This window comes from Argopecten irradians, chromosome 2 (genome assembly GCF_041381155.1).
Source record: "Argopecten irradians isolate NY chromosome 2, Ai_NY, whole genome shotgun sequence".
NCBI lineage: Eukaryota > Metazoa > Mollusca > Bivalvia > Pectinida > Pectinidae > Argopecten > Argopecten irradians.
The window spans coordinates 66,231,762-66,253,133 of NC_091135.1; the positions used below are offsets into that span (position 1 = coordinate 66,231,762).

The window sequence follows — 21,372 nt, forward strand, 5'->3', positions numbered from 1 at the left end:
ATGTAATCAATGGTTGTTACCAGATGTTGTATCATGGTGGTCAGATGTGAATATGGTGACCAGATTATCACTGGTGGTCAGCAGTATCACTGGTGGTCTTCATAGGTATCCACTTGGTCTATCATGATGAAGTATATATGGTGATCAGACGTATATGGTGGCACGATTTATCAATGGACAGATGTATATGGTGAGAGGTATCATGAGTGACCAGAGGTTCAGTGGACTCTTGTATCACTGGTGACAGAATTTATGGTGCGTCAAATAGTCATGGTGGTTCAGATGTATCATGGTGTCAAATGTATATGGTGGTAGATTGTATCATCTGGTATGGTAGATGTGAAGGGTCCATGGTGGTCATAGATGTTTCAGTCAATTGGTTAACAGATGTATCACTGGTGGACCGATGTATCATGGTGGACAGATGTATATATCACTGGTGTATACAGTTGTATGTCTTATGGTGACAGGATGTTATCAGGGTGTGGTCAGATGGATCACTGGTGGTGGAAAGATGTATCATGGTGACAAGATGTATTATCAGGTGGTCCGATGTATCACTGGTGGTCAGTATGTAATCACTGGTGGTTACAGATGTATCACTGGTGACAGATGTATCACTGGTGACCAGATGTATCAATGGTGACCATAGTATCATGAGTGGTAGGAATATCATTGGTGACAGATGTATTCATCGTGGTGGTGGTGAGATGTATCATTGTGTTACCAGATATATCACTGGTGGCAGTATGGTTCTGTGCAGAAGTAATCATGGTGGTCAGATGTATCACTGGTGGTCCGATATATCATTGGTTGAGCAGATGTATCAATGGTGGTCAGATGTATTACTGGTGTTACCCAGATGTATCACTGGGTGGTCAGATGTATCACTGGGGGACCAGATGTTATCACTGAGTGTCCGATGTATCACTGGTGGACAGTTGATGTATCATGGTGGACCAGATGTATTCACTGGTGGTAGATGTATCTCTGGTGGTAGATGTATCATGGTGGTCAAGACGTATCACTCGGTGGACAGATGTATCACTGGTGGTCAGATGTATCAACTGGTGTTCGATGTATCATGGTGAAACCAGGATGTCATCACTATCATGTGGTAAGATGTATCAATGGTGGTCAGATGTATCACTGTGTGGTTCAGATGTATCTGATGGTGATCAGATGTTTATGGTGTCTGATGTATCCACTGGTCGCGCTAGATGCATATCACTGGTGGTCAGATTGTATCACTGGTGGCGTAGATGTATACTCGGTGACCCAGATGTTATTTTATGGTGCGTCAGATGTATCAATGGTGGTCAGAGATATAAATGGTGTTCAGATGTTATCACTGCGTGGGTAGATATATCATGGTGACAGATGATTACTAGTGACCAGATGTATCACTGGTGGTAGATGTATTATGGTGGTCAGACGTAATATGGTGTCAGATATATCAACTGGTGACCAGACATATCATGTGGTGAGATGTATATAGTGAGATATCAATGGTGTTAAGTTGTATCACTGGTGGTTATATTTATCACTGGGTCGGTCAGGATGTATATTGTTACTGTTTCAACTGTAGACGACATATATGGTGACCGATATTGTATTACTAGTGGTCAGGTTGATATCAATGGTGGTCAGGACGTATCACTTGTGGACTGACTATATTACTGGTTGTTATATGTATCACTGGGGGAAGAAGTATCACTGGTGGTCAGATGTATCAATGGTGGTCGATGTCTGACAATAAGTGGTCAGATGTATCACTGGTGGTTCAGATGTTTCATGGTGACCAGATATTATTTCATGTAGGTCAGATGTTTCTATCGGTGGGACAGATGTATCACTGGTGGATCAGATGTATATTGTGACCAGGATTGTATCATTGTGGACAGGCATATCACGGGTGTGACCAGATGAATCATATTGAAAAGCTATATCACTGGTGACCAGATGTATCACTGGTGGTCAGATATATCATGTTGTTCAAACGGAGCATTGTGAAGGTATGTATTACTGGGTGGTCAGATGTATCACTTGTGGGTAAGATGTATCAATGGTGACCAGACTGTATCACATGGTGATCAGATGTATCACTGGTGATCAGATGTATCAATGGTGTTAAGATATTTCCACTGCGTGGTCAGATGTATCACTGGAGTTGTCTTAATTATCACTGGTGGTATATGTATCATAGTGGTCAGATATATCACTGTTGGTGAGATGTATAGATGGGTTAACCTAGAATGTATCACTAGTGCGTCAGATGGATTAATTGAGACCAGATGTATATGGTGGTTAGATGTACACTGTGAGAACAGAATGTAATCACTAGTGGACAGAATGAATATCTGGTGACCCAGATGTATTCAACTGTGTGGTTCAGATGTATCAATGGTGGTCAGATGTATCACTGGTGACCAGAAGTATCACTGGTGGTCAGATGTATCAATGCGTGACCAGAAGTATCACTGGTGGTCTGTGTATCACTGGTTGACCAGATGGAGCACTAGTGGCCAGATGGTATCACTGGTGACCAAAATGTATCCATGGTGGTCAGATGTTATCTCACTGGTAGTTCACATGTATCAACTGGTGCGATGTATATGATGTATCACTGGTGACCTGATGTATCACTGGTTGGTCAGATGTAATCACTGGGTGAACAAATGTATCACTAGTTGACCAGATGTATCACTGGTGACCAGATGTAGCACTGGTGGTCAGATGAAACATGTGGTAGTCACATGTATCACTGGTGGTAAGATGTTATATGGTTGTGACAGATGTATCACTGATGGTCAGTATGTATTCACCTGGTGGTCAGTATTATCACTGGCGGTCGAGTATGTGGTCAGTGGATCTTGGGTGATCAGTATATATGATGGACCAGATATATCACTGGCTTGTTACCAGCAGATGTATCATGGGTGGTCAGATGATATAAATGGTGGTAAGCTAAATCATGGGCTTTTCCGACAGATGTAATACTGTGTGGTAGGATATATTACTGGCTTTGTTACCGCAGATGTATCAATGGTGTGTAAGATGTATCACTGGTGACAGGATGTATCACTGTTGGTCAGATGAATCAATGGTGGTCAGATGGATCACTGAGGGTCACCAGAAACAAAAAAAGTTACACAGGGGTATCACTGGAGACCAGATATATCATGGTGGTCAGATGTAAATCACTGGTTGTCAGATGTATCCACTGGTGACTGAATATATGTGACAGATATCACTGGTGACCAGATGTCATCACTGGTTGGTATGTGTATCACGGGTGGTAAGATGCTATCACTGGTGACCAGATATATCATGCGTTGGACCAGATGTATCACTTAGTGACCAGAATAATATCAATGGTTGACCAGATGTATCACTGGTGGTCAGATGTATCAAGGTGGCCAAATGGATCACTGTGGACAAGCTTTTTCACTGGCTTGTTACCCAGCAGATGTATCCTGTGTGGTAAGATGTGTCTAATCGTTTACCAGCTGCTATCTCTGGTGGACCGGATGTATCTCTGGTCGGTATGATGTAATCCACTGGTTGTTCAGAATATATCATTGGTGGTCAGACTTGATCACTGCGTGGACAGATGTATCACTGCAGTGGTCAGATGTATCACGGTAGGTAAGACGTATTAGGTGGGACCAGTTGTATATACTGTTGGACAGATGTATCACTGGAGACCAGATGTATACTGGGTGACAGGATGTATCACTGGTAGATCAGGAGTATCACTGGTGGTCAGCTGTACTTACCGGCAGTGCGTGTCAGATATATCCACTGGTGATCATATATATCACTGGTGGACAGATTGTATCACTGGTGATTGAATATATCACTGGTGACCAGAAGTATTCATTGGTGGGTGACGATGTATAAATGGTGGTTCAGCCATATAAATAGAGACCAGATGCTATCCAATGCGAGACCCGAGGTATCTCTGGTGGTCAGAGGTATCACTGGTAGTCTAGTAATGGTGGTCGATGTATATGGTGGTCAAAATTGTATCACTGGTGGTGACGTATCATGGTAGGTCATGTTATCATGGTGGTAGGAGATATGGTGGTCATTGTATCATGGTGACAGGGTATTCATGGTGGTATTTGTATCACTGGTGGTCAGATGTATATGGGGTCAATGTATCATGGTGGTCAGAGTAACATGGTGACAGATGTATACTGGTTGAAAGATGTATCATGGTTGTCATGTTCATGGTGACAGAGGTATCATGGTGGTAAGATGGATAATGGGTGGTCAGATGTACATGGTGGTCAGATGTATCACTGGTGGTCAGATGTATCACTGGTGGTCAGATGTATCACTGGTGGTCAGATGTATCACTGGTGGTCAGATGTATCACTGGTGTATCACTGGTGGTCAGATGTATCACTGGTGGTCAGATGTATCACTGGTGGTGGTAGATGTATCACTGGTGACCAGAGATGTATCACTGGTGGTCAGAGGTGGTCAGATGTATCACTGGTGGTCAGATGTATCACTGGTGGTCAGATGTATCACTGGTGGTCAGATGTATCACTGGTGGTCAGATGTATCACTGGTGGTCAGATGTATCACTGGTGGTCAGATGTATCACTGGTTACCAGATGTATCACTGGTGACCAGATGTATCACTGGTGGTCAGATGTATCACTGGTGGTCAGATGTATCACTGGTGGTCAGATGTATCACTGGTGGTCAGATGTATCACTGGTGGTCAGATGTATCACTGGTGGTCAGATGTATCACTGGTGGTCAGATGTATCACTGGTGGTCAGATGTATCACTGGTGGTCAGATGTATCACTGGTGACCAGATGTATCACTGGTGGTCAGATGTATCACTGGTGGTCAGATGTATCACTGGTGGTCAGATGTATCACTGGTGGTCAGATGTATCACTGGTGGTCAGATGTATCACTGGTGGTCAGATGTATCACTGGTGACCAGATGTATCACTGGTGGTCAGATGTATCACTGGTGGTCAGATGTATCACTGGTGGTCAGATGTATCACTGGTGGTCAGATGTATCACTGGTGACCAGATGTATCACTGGTGGTCAGATGTATCACTGGTTACCCAGATGTATCACTGGTGGTCAGATGTATCACTGGTGGTCAGATGTATCACTGGTGGTCAGATGTATCACTGGTGGTCAGATGTATCACTGGTGGTCAGATGTATCACTGGTGGTCAGATGTATCACTGGTGACCAGATGTATCACTGGTGACCAGATGTATCACTGGTGGTCAGATGTATCACTGGTGGTCAGATGTATCACTGGTGGTCAGATGTATCACTGGTGGTCAGATGTATCACTGGTGGTCAGATGTATCACTGGTGGTCAGATGTATCACTGGTGGTCAGATGTATCACTGGTGGTCAGATGTATCACTGGTGGTCAGATGTATCACTGGTGGTCAGATGTATCACTGGTGGTCAGATGTATCACTGGTGGTCATGTATCAGAGGTGGTCAGATGTATCACTGGTGGTCAGATGTATCACTGGTGGCAGATGTATCACTGGTGACCAGATGTATCACTGGTGGTCAGATGTATCACTGGTGGTCAGATGTATCACTGGTGACCAGATGTATCACTGGTGGTCAGATGTATCACTGGTGACCAGATGTATCACTGGTGGTCAGATGTATCACTGGTGGTCAGATGTATCACTGGTGGTCAGATGTATCACTGGTGGTCAGGTGGTCAGATGTATCACTGGTGGTCAGATGTATCACTGGTGGTCAGATGTATCACTGGTGGTCAGATGTATCACTGGTGGTCAGATGTATCACTGGTGGTCAGATGTATCACTGGTGACCAGATGTATCACTGGTGACCAGATGTATCACTGGTGGTCAGATGTATCACTGGTGGTCAGATGTATCACTGGTTACCAGATGTATCACTGGTGACCAGATGTATCACTGGTGGTATCAGATGTATCACTGGTGGTCAGATGTATCACTGGTGGTCAGATGTATCACTGGTGACCAGATGTATCACTGGTGGTCAGATGTATCACTGGTGAGTCAGATGTATCACTGGTGGTCAGATGTATCACTGGTGGTCAGATGTATCACTGGTGGTCAGATGTATCACTGGTGGTCAGATGTATCACTGGTGGTCAATCACTGGTGGTCCAGATGTATCACTGGTGGTCAGATGTATCACTGGTGGTCAGATGTGGTCAGATGTATCACTGGTGAGATGTATCACTGGTGGTCAGATGTATCACTGGTGACCAGATGTATCACTGGTGGTACAGATGTATCACACTGGTGGTCAGATGTATCACTGGTGGTCAGAACTATTGACCTGGTCCCCTGCAGTTCAAGTTATAGGGGTTTTACTGTATTTAGATGTGTTTTGTGAAAGTTTTCTCTGACAGCTAAATGGTTAGGTAAACTTTGATACTTTTGGTACTGTTATAAATTAAGTCGTGTTGTCAAAATCATCTACATGTAGTTCTTTTTGAAAACATGGAAACTGAATACTATATTGTTACTTTAACTCTGAACCATAATACAATATAAAGCAATTTAGGCTTTACCAGTCCTTTCTTTGAATGATAGATGCATATGAGGAGGTGATAAGTGGTCACATGACAGAATGGGATCGAGGTCATGAAAAGGAAGAATTCATTCGGGCCTCCAAGCTGTACAAACCTCTTCCAGGAATGATGGCGTCACGTTTCACATCAGCAAAGTATGACGATGGCACCGACACTGTGGACATTCCCAGGGATGAAGGGGTCAGTAAATTATTGTGTCAAGGTCATAATCAAAAATTAACACATTACATAATAGAGCTTAAAGTTTAAAAGTCAAAACTTCAATTTGAATTTTTCATGAAACTCTTGTCTCAAAATTAGTAATCATGAAGCTCTTTTAGCTGTATGATTGAAATACACTACAGACTTATTAAATTTGACCACAGTTATTATTTGTGTGTATCTGGTAACACAAACTGATCAATATTCTATGTGATTTGGAGCACTCCAAACAACTGACATTTTCCCAATATTTGATATATACTTGATTTTGACCTTTCATTACCAGGGAGACAAGACTGACCAGATGAAGGCAGCAGAGATGAAGATGTATGGTCAGCTGACACATGAAGAGTTTGAATGGCATCCACACAAACTGTTATGCTGGAGGTTCAACGTGCCCAATCCCTATGCTGGGTACGACCTCTGTTATAAGTATATTTCAACATGAGGCTGTCAATTTGCTGAATGTCATGAATTTAATTTATGGAAAAGGAACACTTCTCTCTCTCTCCTGTTACAGCAGCCATAACTCATAAGTATTTTTTAACAACTTTATGATCCACTAATGAATTAATCAGATTTATGACATGAGATTTCGACCTTGTAAATGATATTTTGTTCTTTTGCTACAGATCCTCGGTTGTAGGGTTACCTACAGTGAAGAGGGAGAAATACTCTGTGTTTAATTTCCTCAACTTCTCTAATGAACCGACAGCGTCTCCTAACTCGGAGGAGATGAAGGCTTTACCAGCACCGGACTGTCCTACAGGTAGGATTACCTGAATCTGTATAGTATGCCATACCTGGTACTATTATGTTTAGGTACATATTAAATAAGTATGTTGTACTTTATATAACTATAGCACTTCGTCACTTTACAATATTGAACTTTTTTCAGCTACTCAGTTCCAAACTGTATTCAATTTATTATTTCCTGACTTCATTTGCTTTTTATAATTTCGGGGTAAAACAGGAATATATGTAATATGTAAAAGAAAAGTTTAGTGTAAACATGAACAAATATTCAAATTATCTCCCTTATACTGAGGCAAAGCCAAATAATCTGGGACATAAAGAGGATATTCCTTGTTTCTTGATGAATACCAGTTATAACTCATCGAGTGAGGCAGAAAAGGACCTGTTACACCTACCATTGAATTTTGCCCAAGAATCGATTTAACAAAACCCAGGTGCATTTTGTGGTACTATGGCAGAGAACCTGTAAGATACCTTTAAAAAATTCAAAAGGCCCCAGGGATGGTTTAATGTTGCCATCCCGAGGTGTACACCAGGGTTCCCTTTTAGGTCCAAAACTATATCAAATTAATGTTCAATTTTGAAAACCGATATTATGTTTTCAAAAGTATACATTCACGCAAAATGTGATTGAACATATGTAACTTAAAAAATTGAAATAATTATTTACAGGTTCTTGAAACTAAAACATAGCCAAATTTGGGGGTCAATTTTTAGCAATATCAAATTTTCACCAAAATGGTACACCCGCTTCCAGTTCTTGTACACCAAAGAGATTTAGTACCTTTAGCACATAATGTTAGAAAGCTATCCAAAATTTCAAAAAAATCCATGACCAGTAAAGTTGTAATCTTAAATTGAAATTACTGTGGGGTAGTTTTTTCAAGAAAAATAATATATACTTATATCGCTAATGTTATGATAAATTACATGGTGCAATCTATTATATTTCTATTAAAAGGATATGTTTTCAGTATTGGAATGATTTTCTGATAATATTAGGCACTGAAATGTTTATATTTCGCACACTAAGAAAAAAATATATAATCTTAAACCCTAAAAGATAGGGTACTTCTATAGACGATTTGCAGCTAAACATAGTCTTAACAGTTCACCTACTTCTGGTTCTTGTACACCAAAAATATAAAGTAAGTCATTAGAACATTATTTAAGAAACCTATTCTCAAAATTTCAAAAAAATCCATGACCAGTAAAGTTGTCAACTGAATGGCCAATTACCTTGGGAAGTGTTTTAAAACTTAAGAAAATCTATATTGATGAGGTTACAACAAACAGATTTACTGTGTAAGATTCTTTTCAGTATCTTACCTTCTGGCGCAGTTATAGTCAACTCACGTGAAGTAATTAGGATGAGGTCGGGAAACATACAATCCTTGCTATGAAAAGAAATATTTGATTTATTTTAATGAACTTGTTCAGAAAGTGATGATAAGTGTAGTATTAACAAATTAGCAAACCCATTTTACAATTATATTTAAAAAGTTAAAGGTGTTTCGGTTTAGGTACTACCGTATGTAACTTAATTCATGAAGAGTAAACTACATACTGATGGGTTTAAACTATTAAGTAGGTTTCAAGCTTAATACAACCAATAGCTTTGAGGAAGATTGGTAAGTTTATTGAAGTAGAAGTATTTTTCTTCTTCAGGATCCAAACCAGTGACTTTTGACATCAAGAATCGTTCCAAAATGAGTGCACCTCTAAAATCTGTGTTTAGTGACTTGATGGATGCCCCAGCATCCAAACCAAGGCCATCAGATACAGAGGAGTCCATCACTAGTACTCCACAAAGTACTGAACAGGTGTGAACCAGTTAGTGGTATGGTTAATCTGTGTTTAAGGAATACTCCATATGTCTCTATAGACAGCTGGGGAATGTTAGTGACAGATTGATACAGATCATGCCTTAGAAATTATTTATGTGTATGAGTATGTATTCTGTACATATTGTGACAATATGTGAAATATTTTAATGCAAATACAGTGAGACTTTCTGTAGTGACCACCTCTGTATAATTAAAACCCAATTTGACTGGTGAATAAAGACCTCTTGTCTATAGAGACCACTCTTCTCATTTACATGTACTGTGCATATGTAGTAATATTATGTGAATTTTCTTCTGTGTAAATTTCAATTCATTTGTCATTATCAAAATGGTCCTTTGTAAAATAACACAGTATCTGTGAAGGATATCCTGATATATCTGTTACGTAATCTTGGAGGAAGAAGTATATAGTTTTCACTAAATATAACATTTATTCTGATATACTGTAAACATGAAAATGTTGGCGGAAGGTTAATTTCACAATTTCCTTCTGTAAACTATATGTGTTGGGGTTATTTTCGTGATCTAATGACCTCAGCGTATATTACTGAAATCCGTTAATTGCCTCCTTTGTTAACTGTTTGATAGGTCTAAGAATATTATGGATGGTGTATGACTGTAAAATCTGAATACATAACATTATAGTATACCTTTCTGAGTACTATTCATTAACTTTAATTGCCCCTTTATTCTGACCAATGTCACCTGTGCTTTTATACATACCTGCCGTGCAGCGACCCATGAACAACTGGACGCGGGATAGGCCATTTTTTGTTCTCTAATTATAAGATTAACGTTTGACGGGGAAGGTGTAATTATCAATTTACCCGTCAAGTTATTATCCGTATATCTGTTGTTTGTTTGCAAAAGAAAAGTGTTTTCCTACAATCTGTAATTATTGTATTCATGTTCTGATGTCAACATGAAATCATTGTACATCATACAAGATAAAGTAGCGTATTATCAAATCCGCTAAACCTGCCTATATTATTAGGCTTTTTTCAACAATCGACTCCTTCTTCATAACCGCTGGCCCGAATTTATAAAAATTTGACTGGTAGCATCCTTATTGGCTACTGACTGAAAATTGTTCAAATGGTCGGGCTGACCCCCCAGGGACCTGACGGACGGGGCCAAAAGGGGTCAAATTGGCTATTTTCATATAAACAACTTCTTCAATGACTAAGCATGGGATACCACTCATAATGCAATGGTAGCACCCCTTAGGGTGGGGATTCAAAATTGTACAAATGATGGAGTTGACCCCTCGGAGGCCTGAGCAGTGGGGCAAAAAGGGTCAATTTGACTATTTTCATATAAATGACTTCTTCTCTGAATCTAAGCATAGGATAGCACTCAAAATGCAATGGTAACATCCTTATCGGGTGTGGATTCAAAATTGCACAAATGATAGGGTTACCCAAATACCGGTAGATGGATCATTCTTTCAAAATTAAAATTTGTCTCTACCAGTCATTAATTAATTTCTTGGTTAAGAAATAAAATTAATTGGAAGTTGCTACATGTACTAATCCTTTATGATTTAATTTTATTATAAAATTTCAAAAATATTACATGTGGGGGAAATTTTTGTGGTCAAGCGACCTTTGCGTAATTAGTGTAAATTTGCCACTCACGTAAATTTCCACGTTTACAGAAATTTTATTTATTTGTTATTATATTACATTTGTATATCCTTATCTTACAGACTGAGAAGCCTGAGCAGGACTTGTTTAATGCAATATTTGGTAACACAGACTCTGAATCAGAGGAGGATGAAAACAACGAGGGAGAGAAAGAAGAGGAAGAGGATGATGATAATCAGTCTAAATCATTGAATGAACCTATCCAGCACAATATTGGTATATATCATGATAATCCAGTCTGTGTGTGTGTGTGTGTCAATTTTTAGCTCACCTGGCCCGAAGGGCCGGTGAGCTTATGTCATGGCGCGGCGTCCGTCGTCCGTCGTCCGTCGTCCGTCCGTCCGTCAACATTTCCTTTAAATCGCTACTAGTCATAGAGTTCTGCATGGATTGTAACCAAATTTGGCCACAAACATCCTTGGGGGAAGGGGAACAGAACTTGTATAAATTTTGGCTCTGACCCCCCAGGGGCAGGAGGGGCGGGGCCCAATAGGGAAAATAAAGGTAAATCCTATAAAACGCTACTTGTCCTAGAGTTCTGCATGGATTGTAACCAAATTTGGCCACAAACATCCTTGGGGGAAGGGGAACAGAACTTGTATAAATTTTGGCTCTGACCCCCGGGGGGCAGGAGGGGCGGGGCCCAATAGCAGAAATAGAGGTAAATCCTATAAAACGCTACTTGTCCTAGAGTTTTGCATGGATTGTAACCAAATTTGGCCACAAACATCCTTGGGGGAAGGGGAACAGAACTTGTATAAATTTTGCCTCTGACCCCCTAGGGGCAGAAAGGGCGGGGCCCAATAGGGGAAATACAGGTAAATCCTATAAATCGCTACTTGTCCTAGAGTTCATCCTTGGGGGAAGGGGAAAGAACTTGTATAAATTTTGGCTCTGACCCCCAGGGCAGGAGGGTGGGGCCCAATAGGGGAAATAGAGGTAAATCCTATAAATCGCTACTTGTCCTAGAGTTCTGCATGGATTGTAACCAAATTTGGCCACAAATATCCTTGGGAAGGGGAACAGAACTTGTATAAATTTGGCTCTGACCCCCCGGGGGAGGAGGGGCGGGGCCCAATAGGGAAATAAGGTAAATATTCAAATTCCTTCAGAAAAGAAACAATGAACCTGTATTCAGAACATGACTTGACATTACAAACCAGGTGAGCGATACAGGCCCTCTGGGCCTCTTGTTTAGCTCACTGGTCCGAAGGACCGAGGTGAGCTTATGGGATACCGCAGCGTCGCGTCGGCGTCCGGCGTCCGTCAACAATCGACTTCTTCTCCATAACCGCTGGTTGGATTTCAACAAAATTTGACTGGTAGCATCCTTATGGGCTACTAACTATAAATTGTACAAATGATGGGGCTGACCCCCCAGGGGCCTGAGGGGCGGGGCCAAAAGGGGTCAATTTGGCTATTTCCATATAAATGACTTCTGAAACCAAGCATGGGATAGCACCCATAATGCTATGGTAGCATCCTTATAGGGTGGGGATTCAAAATTGTACAAATGATGGGGCTGACCCCCCGGGGGCCTGAGGGGCGGGGTCAAAAGGGGTCAATTTGGCTATTTCCATATAAACGACTTCTTCTCTGAAACTATGCATGAGATAGCACTCAGAATGCAATGGTAGTATAATTATAGGGTGGGGATTCAAAATTGTACAAATGATGGGGCTGACCCCCGGGGGGCCTGAGGGGCGGGGTCAAAAGGGGTCAATTTGGCTATTTCCATATAAAAGACTTCTTCTCTGAAACCAAGCATGGGATAGCACCCATAATGCAATGGTAGCATCCTTATAGAGTGGGGATTCAAAATTGTACAAATGATGAGGCTGACCCCCCGGGGGCCTGAGGGGAGGGGTCAAAAGGGGTCAATTGCGCTATTTCCATATAAATGACTTCTTCTCTGAAACCAAGCATGGGATAGCACCCATAATGCAATGGTAGCATCCTTATATGGTGGGGATTCCAAATTGTGCTAATGATAGGGCTGACCCCCCCGGGGGCCTGAGGGGCGGGGTCAAAAATGGTCAATTTCCATATAAATGACTTTTACTCTGCAACTTAACATGGGATTACGCTCATAATGCAATGGTTACATCCGTGTAGGGTTTGGATTCAAAAGTTTGCAAATGATGAGGCTGACCCCCCTGGGGGCCTGAAGGGTGGGGTCAAAAGGGGTCAATTTAGCTATTTCTATGACTTTTTCTCTGCAACTAATTAAGCATGAAAGAGCACTCATAATGCAATGGTAGCATCCTTATAGGGATGGGATTTGAAATTGTGCAAATGATAGGGCTGACCCCCCCGGCCTTAGACGGCAAGAGATGCGGGGTCAAAAAGGGGAAATAGAGGTAAATCCTATAAATTGCTACTTGTCCTAGAGTTCTGCATGGATTGTAACCAAATTTGGCCACAAACATCCTTGGGGGAAGGGGAAGAGGACTTGTATTAATTTTGGCTCTGACCCCCTGGGGGCAGGAGGGGTGGGGCCCAATAAGGGATTAAGAGGTAAATATTCAAATTCCTTCAGGAAAGAAACAGTTAACCTGTATTCAGAACATTACTTGGCATTACAAACTAGGTGAGCGATACAGGCCCTCTGGGCCTCTTGTAATTCAGTGTGTGTGTATGTGTGTCAAAATTAGACTTGTAATTCCACTTCACTACGATGCTCATCGATATGCTCCAATACAAGATCTAACAACTCCTCGTTCGGGGTCACCTCAGTATGACCTCTGGGTTAGAATATGAACATCTGGGGACATATTACATTGTAGTGGCCGTTAATAATTCCGAGAGAATTAACCACACCAAAGATTTCATAGGCGACATGCTAATTGGACAGATTTCGTCGAAACTGTTAAATTCCGAAGCATATAAAAAGCTATCAATAACCTCGAGATATTTTAAACATTATATACAAGTCATTTCCAAATTTGACGTGTCAGGTTTGTATTTGTCCAATTAGTACCTCAATCTCATTCACTGTCTATGTATACATACACATCAAAATAACATTTATACAAAAATGAGAGGCCGCGATGGCCGAGTGGTTAAGATGTCCCGACATATTACCACAAGTCCTTCGCCTCTGGGATGCGAGTTTGAATCCCATGTGGGAGAGTTGCCAGGTACTGACCACTGGTCGATGGTTTTTCTCCGTGTACTCCAGCTTTCCTCCACCAAACCTGGCACGTCCTTACATGACCCTGGCTATTACTAGTAATAGGACGTTAAGCTAATAAAACTCATACAAAAATGAATGTCAAATTTCTTCGATAATGTTATATAGTGAACAAACATGGGAAATATGAATATTCTCACATAAAGTACATTTCTTCTATTTTAGATGAATTGACAAAACATCTGCCAACTTCCATACAAGAGAATGTGAATCTCTCTGAGAGTACAGAGGAGAAAGGGATACAGGAGAGACTCAACCCTCCCCCACAGCCACCATCTCCCCCCGAGGTCGAGGAGGAACAATATGGCCCAGCCCTTCCTCCTCCAGGTAAAATATGCATCACATTTTTCTCCATCTTGTGTCAGAAATCTCACACCTAGAGTGTGCAACAAATTATTTTTTAATGTTGTTATGATGACTTATAACAATCTTCTGATACAGGTGCCTCCAGTACTTCCTCTACAGCGTATGTAGATCTGACGTCATCTTCTAGTCGTAAATACAGACACAAGGACAGACACAAAGACAGACACAGGGAAAAACACAAACACAAGAAAGAGAAAAAGGTATGTCGTCATATCTATAAAACATGTGAAACTGAATCTTACTTTTCATGTTGCTTGATGAAGAACGATAAACAATTTAATAATTGTGTTAAATATGCTTTTTATGCCCCTCCATGAAGTGGGAAGGTGGACATGGTGTTAATTCTGTGAATTGACAAGAATAAAGCATTACCTTAATCATTATTTGTAGTACATGTTATAATATCCAACACCAATTTATAAATATTTCTTTCATTGCTATCATGACTTATGTCTACCAACATTATAGGTTGTTCTTAGTGTTTCCTACATTTATTATACCCCGCCCAACGAAGTTGGCGGGGGATATACAAATGGGTTCCGTCCGTCCGTCTGTCCGTCTGTCCGTACGAATGGTTTCCGGAGCATAACTCTAAAACCAGTAGAGATATTTCCATGAAACTTCATACACACATTGGTCTTATGGTCTAGTAGTGCCTTTTGCTATTTTTAGGTTTGCATTTTTTGCATTTTTACCGTAACCATGGAAACATTGCTGAAAATATCATATTTTTGTACCAGGTTCGTTTCCGGAGCATAACTCTAAAACCAGAAGAGATATTTCCACGAAACTTCATAGACACATTGGTCTTATGGTCTAGTAGTGCCTTTTGCTATTTTTAGGTTTTCATTTTTTGCACTTTTTCCGTTACCATGGAAACATTGCTGAAAATATCATGGTAAATGGTAAATGTTACTTTGCAAAACTCCACCCATCTTTGTGTATATAGTCTAATATAAATGTCAAGGCTGTATACCTGATTCAACAATTGCAGCCCCGCTCTACTTGAATTATACTCCATCTTTCTTTAGCTCAACTTCCTTTTTCCTGTTTTTTTTTCATACACATAAGTCTCCACAATCAAACTTACTTCAGCTTTGATATCTCCATTGGCGGGGGATCTGAATGACTATGTCCTTGTTTGAAGATTGTTTTATGCATTGAATTTTCAAAACATACCGGTATGTAGCTGTGCCTTGCCAAATTTTTTTTCAGTTTCTCTGTTTTAAACCGGAGATGTTTACCAAGGGATTAAAGAACAGTTCTAGACATCAATATTATTTCGCCTTTCAGGCTAAACATAAGAAAGACAAACACAAAGAGAAAAAGAAAAGTAAGAAACACAGACGACGTAGTGACTCCAGCGATTCGGATTCAAGTGACTTGGAGGATGATAAAGAGCTATTTCAGAAGTAAGTGTTTCCTTTGACCTACAGTTTGTCCCCACTTATTGTGAAACTGTGGAACAGTCAACCTGAAGAAGTTATTTCAGCATCCAACATAAACTGCTTTAACTAGAGGCCCATGGGCCTTAACCGTCACCAGTGAGTGCGGATAAATAATGACACAAAGACATACAAACACTATTTATTGACCCATCAGGCCCTTGAAGTCAGTGATTTTATAGATTTGCCTTTTTAGGTCATCTGACCGAAGGCCAGGATGACCTATTGTCATCATGTTTTATCCGTCGTCGTGCGCTGTCCGCCGTGCGTCGCACAAAAGACTACATTGTATTTATTCAAAAGCCTTCTCATCCTTAACCCTTGAGTGGATTACATCCATATTTGGTGTGAAAGATCATTGGGGATTGCAATCATATCTTATATCAATGGGTTAGGTCCGACCCCTAGGGGCAGAGAGGCGGGGCCCCAAAATGGGAAATTTTCTTAATTTAATCTTTAAAATCCTACTCCTCCTTCATCCAAATTGGTGTGAAAAATCATTGGAGAAGGACAATCTTTTTTTTCATAAATGAGCCTGGTCCAACCTCTAGGGGCTGGGGCCCCAAAAGGGCAAATTTTCTTAATTTTAGCTTTAAAATCCTACTCCTCCTTCATCCTTGCTTGGATAGCAACAAAATTTGTTTTGAAACATTGTTAGGAACAGGCAATCATATTTTATATAAATGAGTTAGGTCTAAAATCTTCTTAATTTTAGCTTTAAAATCCCACTCCTCCTTCATCCTTGGTTGGATAGCAACCAAATTTGTTTTGAAACATTGTTGGGAACAGGCAATCATATTTTATACAAATGAGTTAGGTCTGACCCCTAGGGGCAGAGGGGTGGGGCCCCAAAAGGGCAAATTTTCTTAATTTTACCTTTGAAATCCTACTCCTCCTTCATCCTTGGATGGATGACGACCAAATTTGTTTTGAAACATTGTTGGGAAAGGGGAGGGGGGGCTCAAAAGGGGGAACTTTACAGCACCGTTACAATAAGCGTACGTGTGACGGCCAGTCTAGTAGGTGGTTCGCTTGATTGGTAGCTAGTCAGGTTGCCAACGACATTCAATAAGCTGTGTAAGCACGGCTCTCATTGGCTGTCGCTTCAATGTAGGGGCGGAGCTAAAACAGTTGGAAATGTCTGTCGTCGATTACTACATAAAATGATCGGCATCGTAAGCTTCATAATGTAAAAAGGTTACACAAATACATTTTAATTACCTCATGTATAGACTCTAAATCAGCGCTAATCAGTGAAGTACTTATGGAAAGAGCTACTGTTGTAGTGGAAAAGTCAGTCAGAAATTGTACGGAAAAGAAATCACCTGCTTCTGACTAATTATAACTTTACCGCAAGGTGTGTGAAACCAAATCGGGTACAATGTACAACCGACCATTGTGTTTTGTCAAAATATATTCCGATAAAACACGGCTTTGACACATACCTGGATGTTAGTAGGGGATGCTATTCCAGCTGTAGGCGTAGATTTTTTTTAACTTTGTCACCAGTATTTAATCAGAGAGATGCATTTGAATCTATAGTGTTGACAATTTCTCGGCTAAAATCAACCTACATTTTGTAAACTACCGCCGTGCATGCGTCAACGTCCGAGAACATTACCTCGAATATGAATCAAATTAAATTATAAATATTTAGGCAATGCATTCAAACTCAAAGTCTACAACTAGAATAACATCCCCTACTACATGTAACATCCAGGTATGTATCAAAACCGTGTTTGATCGGAATATATTCTGATAATACATAATCTATTGTCAGTCGTACCTGATTTGTTTTTCCACACCAAACGGACCTTGCACAGCGGAAAAGTCAGTCAGAAGGAACAACAGTAGCTAGATTCGGCTGTGACATTACATGTAGCATTAGAATGGATAGAATAGATAAGAAAAGTTTGATCCATTGGAACGTTGGTAGATACATAACGTTACGCTACAGTATGACTACTCTTCGAAGTCGAGAGAAATAGCCAATAATTTATGAACAAAACATTCACTTAATAAGTGAAACAAAACAATTACGATTTTTTAATACAGTGATTGAATGTATACATTGTAAAAACATAAATAGTACACAACGTGATCAAACACATTGTACAACAGAGTCGGGTATGAACATCAAAGATCCGCTGGCTCCGCCTACTTCTCAATGTTGTCGCCGATCTTGTCAGTCAGGGGGCAATCAGTCGGGTAGCCCGAGATACTCTGGCCCTGACACCAGACTTAGACATTATGACAGATAGATGTCTGGTTTAGGGCCAGAGCGCAGTAGTATTCGAAAATCTGGAATAAGCTGACACCATTTGGTATCGTGCCAGGTCATCTCTGATTCAGACTACTTACAAAATATTACCACCGAAAATCGCCACTTACCTTGGTCTTTTCAACAAATGAATAGTTTATCTTCTCATAGCCATCCATTTCATCACGAATGCACGTTCTAGTGTCAACACAGTAGTTTCTTTTCCGCAGCTTTAAATTTCCCTCATCTTCGTCACCATTTTGTAGTAGTATGCAAATCACCTTAATCTCGACAGATTACTATATTTGGGTAGATATAATATTCATTTGTTGAATAGACTAAGATTAGTGGTGCTTCTCGGTGGTCAGTCTAAATCGGAGATGACTTGGCCCGATACCAAAAGGTGTCAGCTTATTTCAGGTTTTCGAGTACTACTGCGCTGTGGCCCTAAACCAGACATCTATCTATCTGTCATAATGTCTAAGTCTGGTGTCAGGGCCAGAGTATCTCGGGCTATCAGTCGGGCTGCCGATGCTTTAGCCAATCAGTGCCTTCGTTACATGCCACCTAAAATCTAATCTACTGCATCAGTTACCAGCCTACTAGATCAGCTACCAGCCAACGTGTCTATCGAGTGAATGAATGTAAACAGGAACACTTGTTGTAACGGCGCTGTAAGTGAGGACAATCATATATGTTTTTAAAGGACTGAGGTAAAGACCAATGGGATAGAACGGCAGGGGTTCAAAATGGGAGCTTTGCTGAAATTTGGCTTTAAAATCGGACTCCTCCTTAATCCTTGAATGGGTTACAACCATATATGGATGAAGGGCTACCAAGTTTGTTCAACAAAAGACCTTTACCTATTTCAGAAACTTACATATTCAACTAAGGAGTTCCTGGTATTGTTTATATTAATTGTTAACCACTACTTTATACTGTGACTTTGTTATTTTGTGCCATGAGTCAGATGACCTGTAAGGCCCATGGGCCTCTTGTTAATCTATGAAGATTATTTGGTTCCATCAAATCAGGGAATTAAGAAGAAGATTATTGAAGTTTTAGCCTAATTGGCCCATTTTGGCCCCGCCCCTAAGGCCCCTGGGGGTCAGTCATGGGAAATTTGTTAATAGGATTCAATGGCCATTTCATAGGGATAATTCTGACAACATTTGACTAATTTTCTATTACAAATGACCAAATAATGTTCATAAATATGTTTTCCCTATATTAACTGTTATAGTAAACTTAACCCCCTCCCTAGGGGGAAACCTGAGACCCCATAGTCATATAATTCACAATTTTGTAGAGAGCCTTGAAACCTTCTATCTATGAAGAGTATTTGATTCCACCACATCTGTGAGTGGAGAAGAAATGTTTAAAATTTAAGTCAATTTTATTCCTTTTGACACCTCCCATAGACCCCCTGGGGGGTGGGGGTCAGATAATTCACAATTTTGATTAGCCTTAGGCATTAAATGGTTTGTGCAAAATTTTATTGAAATTGCTTCAAGTGACCTAAAAATAAACAACAATTGGAAAAATCAGGAAATATTATTTAACTATATTAGACTACCTTAACCAGAATATGAACTTAATTTTCTATATTCTATTCTTATTACCAACTGTGCAGGATTTCAGTATGTGTGGAATAACATTTTATGTTGTTTATCCTCTGGTATCAATTGAATCAAAATGAAGTTAGAATCATTACTCTTTGATGCCTATTGTGTACTTTGTAATACTTTGTGTAGGTCCATTTAATACTGGTCATCACACAAGCTTATGTTAATATGGCCGAAAATACAACATGAAAATTGTTCACTTTACTCACAGTGCAATCAAGACCTCATTACCAAAAGCTTTTAAACAAAACTGCTGTTAGATTTTGTAACTTGTTCTTCCAGTTGTCATAGATATCATTCCATCCTGTTTCACAGAAAATAAGATATTCTTGCCTTAATTTACAAAATTACCAAATTTCATTTTCATTGAAAATTTAAGCCAACAACTAATATATCTCGAGCTTTATGTATTACTGGTATGTCATGTACCATCAAGTGGGTATTGTTTCTGTATTCAGGTTGAAAGCTGCAACACAGAAAGGACTTCTCAGGAATTCAGACCTCATCTGACCACTGTTCTACCTGGTGTTTTTTTGGCTGTGATAAACAACTTCATTTTTTTTTTAATAAATACATATTTAAACTTTTTAAGTCTGTGATAAATTTATTTTCCAAAGACTTAGTTGTCTGGAAACTTTGAATACCAGACTCCAGTTTCATCAAATGTCTTTAATTTCAAAGAAATTCCACTACTTTTAAAACATTTCCTATATAGCATTCATTACAAAGGTTAGGGGGAAGGATCTTCATACAAGCAACACAACTTCTGTAATGCTTTCCTATGGAGGATTTGAATCATAGTTTCTTCAAATTGAGGCATATTGATGAAATTGACGCCATATTGCTTATTAGCCTTACCGTCATCCACAGATCAAATCATCCACTGTCTATCATTCTGCAAACAATGCCTGTCACCACTATTCCTCAAATGGTACTCATCAGAACTATCTCAAAGGTGCATGTGGTTCCCCTTGATCCCTAGTTGTACACTTAGCATTTTGAGACTGTTTGGATGTTAAGATGGCTGCTGTTTGGATTTTAAGATGGCTGGCTGTTTGGATGTGAAAATGGCTGGCTGTTTGGCTGTCAAGATGGCTGGTTGTTAGGGTATCAAGATGGCTTACAGACATTATGGATTTTGATAATGTTTCAAATTTCATATGTAGGCTCCCCATGAGCCCTAGTTGTGCATATTAGTTGTACATATTGCATTTTAGAACCTATCAGACAAGATGGCAGACAGACAGACATCTTTGATTTTTCACTTTTTGTCTAGATTTGATGCCACATTAAAACTTGGTTACATTGAACCTCTGGGGACCAACCAAATCACTTTGTACTAAACACACCCGGGTAGTTCATTATACAGATAATATATCATGGGAACCTTAATAGGGAACAAGAGATACCAGAGGGATCTTGGCACCCACCAA

The 21,372-nt window shown here is 40.1% G+C and overlaps 1 protein-coding gene across 2 annotated transcripts; it reads left to right on the forward strand.

Annotated features, from left to right (window-relative positions):
* Positions 1-6,573: 6,573 nt before the first annotated feature.
* Positions 6,574-20,525, forward strand: LOC138316254 (G patch domain-containing protein 1-like). Of its 2 annotated transcripts, none has more exons than XM_069257867.1 (9): positions 6,574-6,780; positions 7,088-7,215; positions 7,434-7,570; positions 9,226-9,380; positions 11,113-11,266; positions 14,409-14,570; positions 14,685-14,809; positions 15,825-16,021; positions 20,398-20,525. In XM_069257867.1, the coding sequence occupies exons 1-9, from the start codon at positions 6,595-6,597 to the stop codon at positions 20,447-20,449; spliced, it is 1,296 nt and encodes a 431-aa protein (XP_069113968.1). In that variant the 5' UTR covers positions 6,574-6,594; the 3' UTR covers positions 20,450-20,525. The 2 variants fall into 2 exon arrangements, with proteins under 2 accessions (XP_069113968.1, XP_069113969.1); XM_069257868.1 differs by having other exon boundaries at positions 6,575-6,780; positions 15,903-16,021.
* The last annotated feature ends 847 nt before the right edge of the window (positions 20,526-21,372 follow it).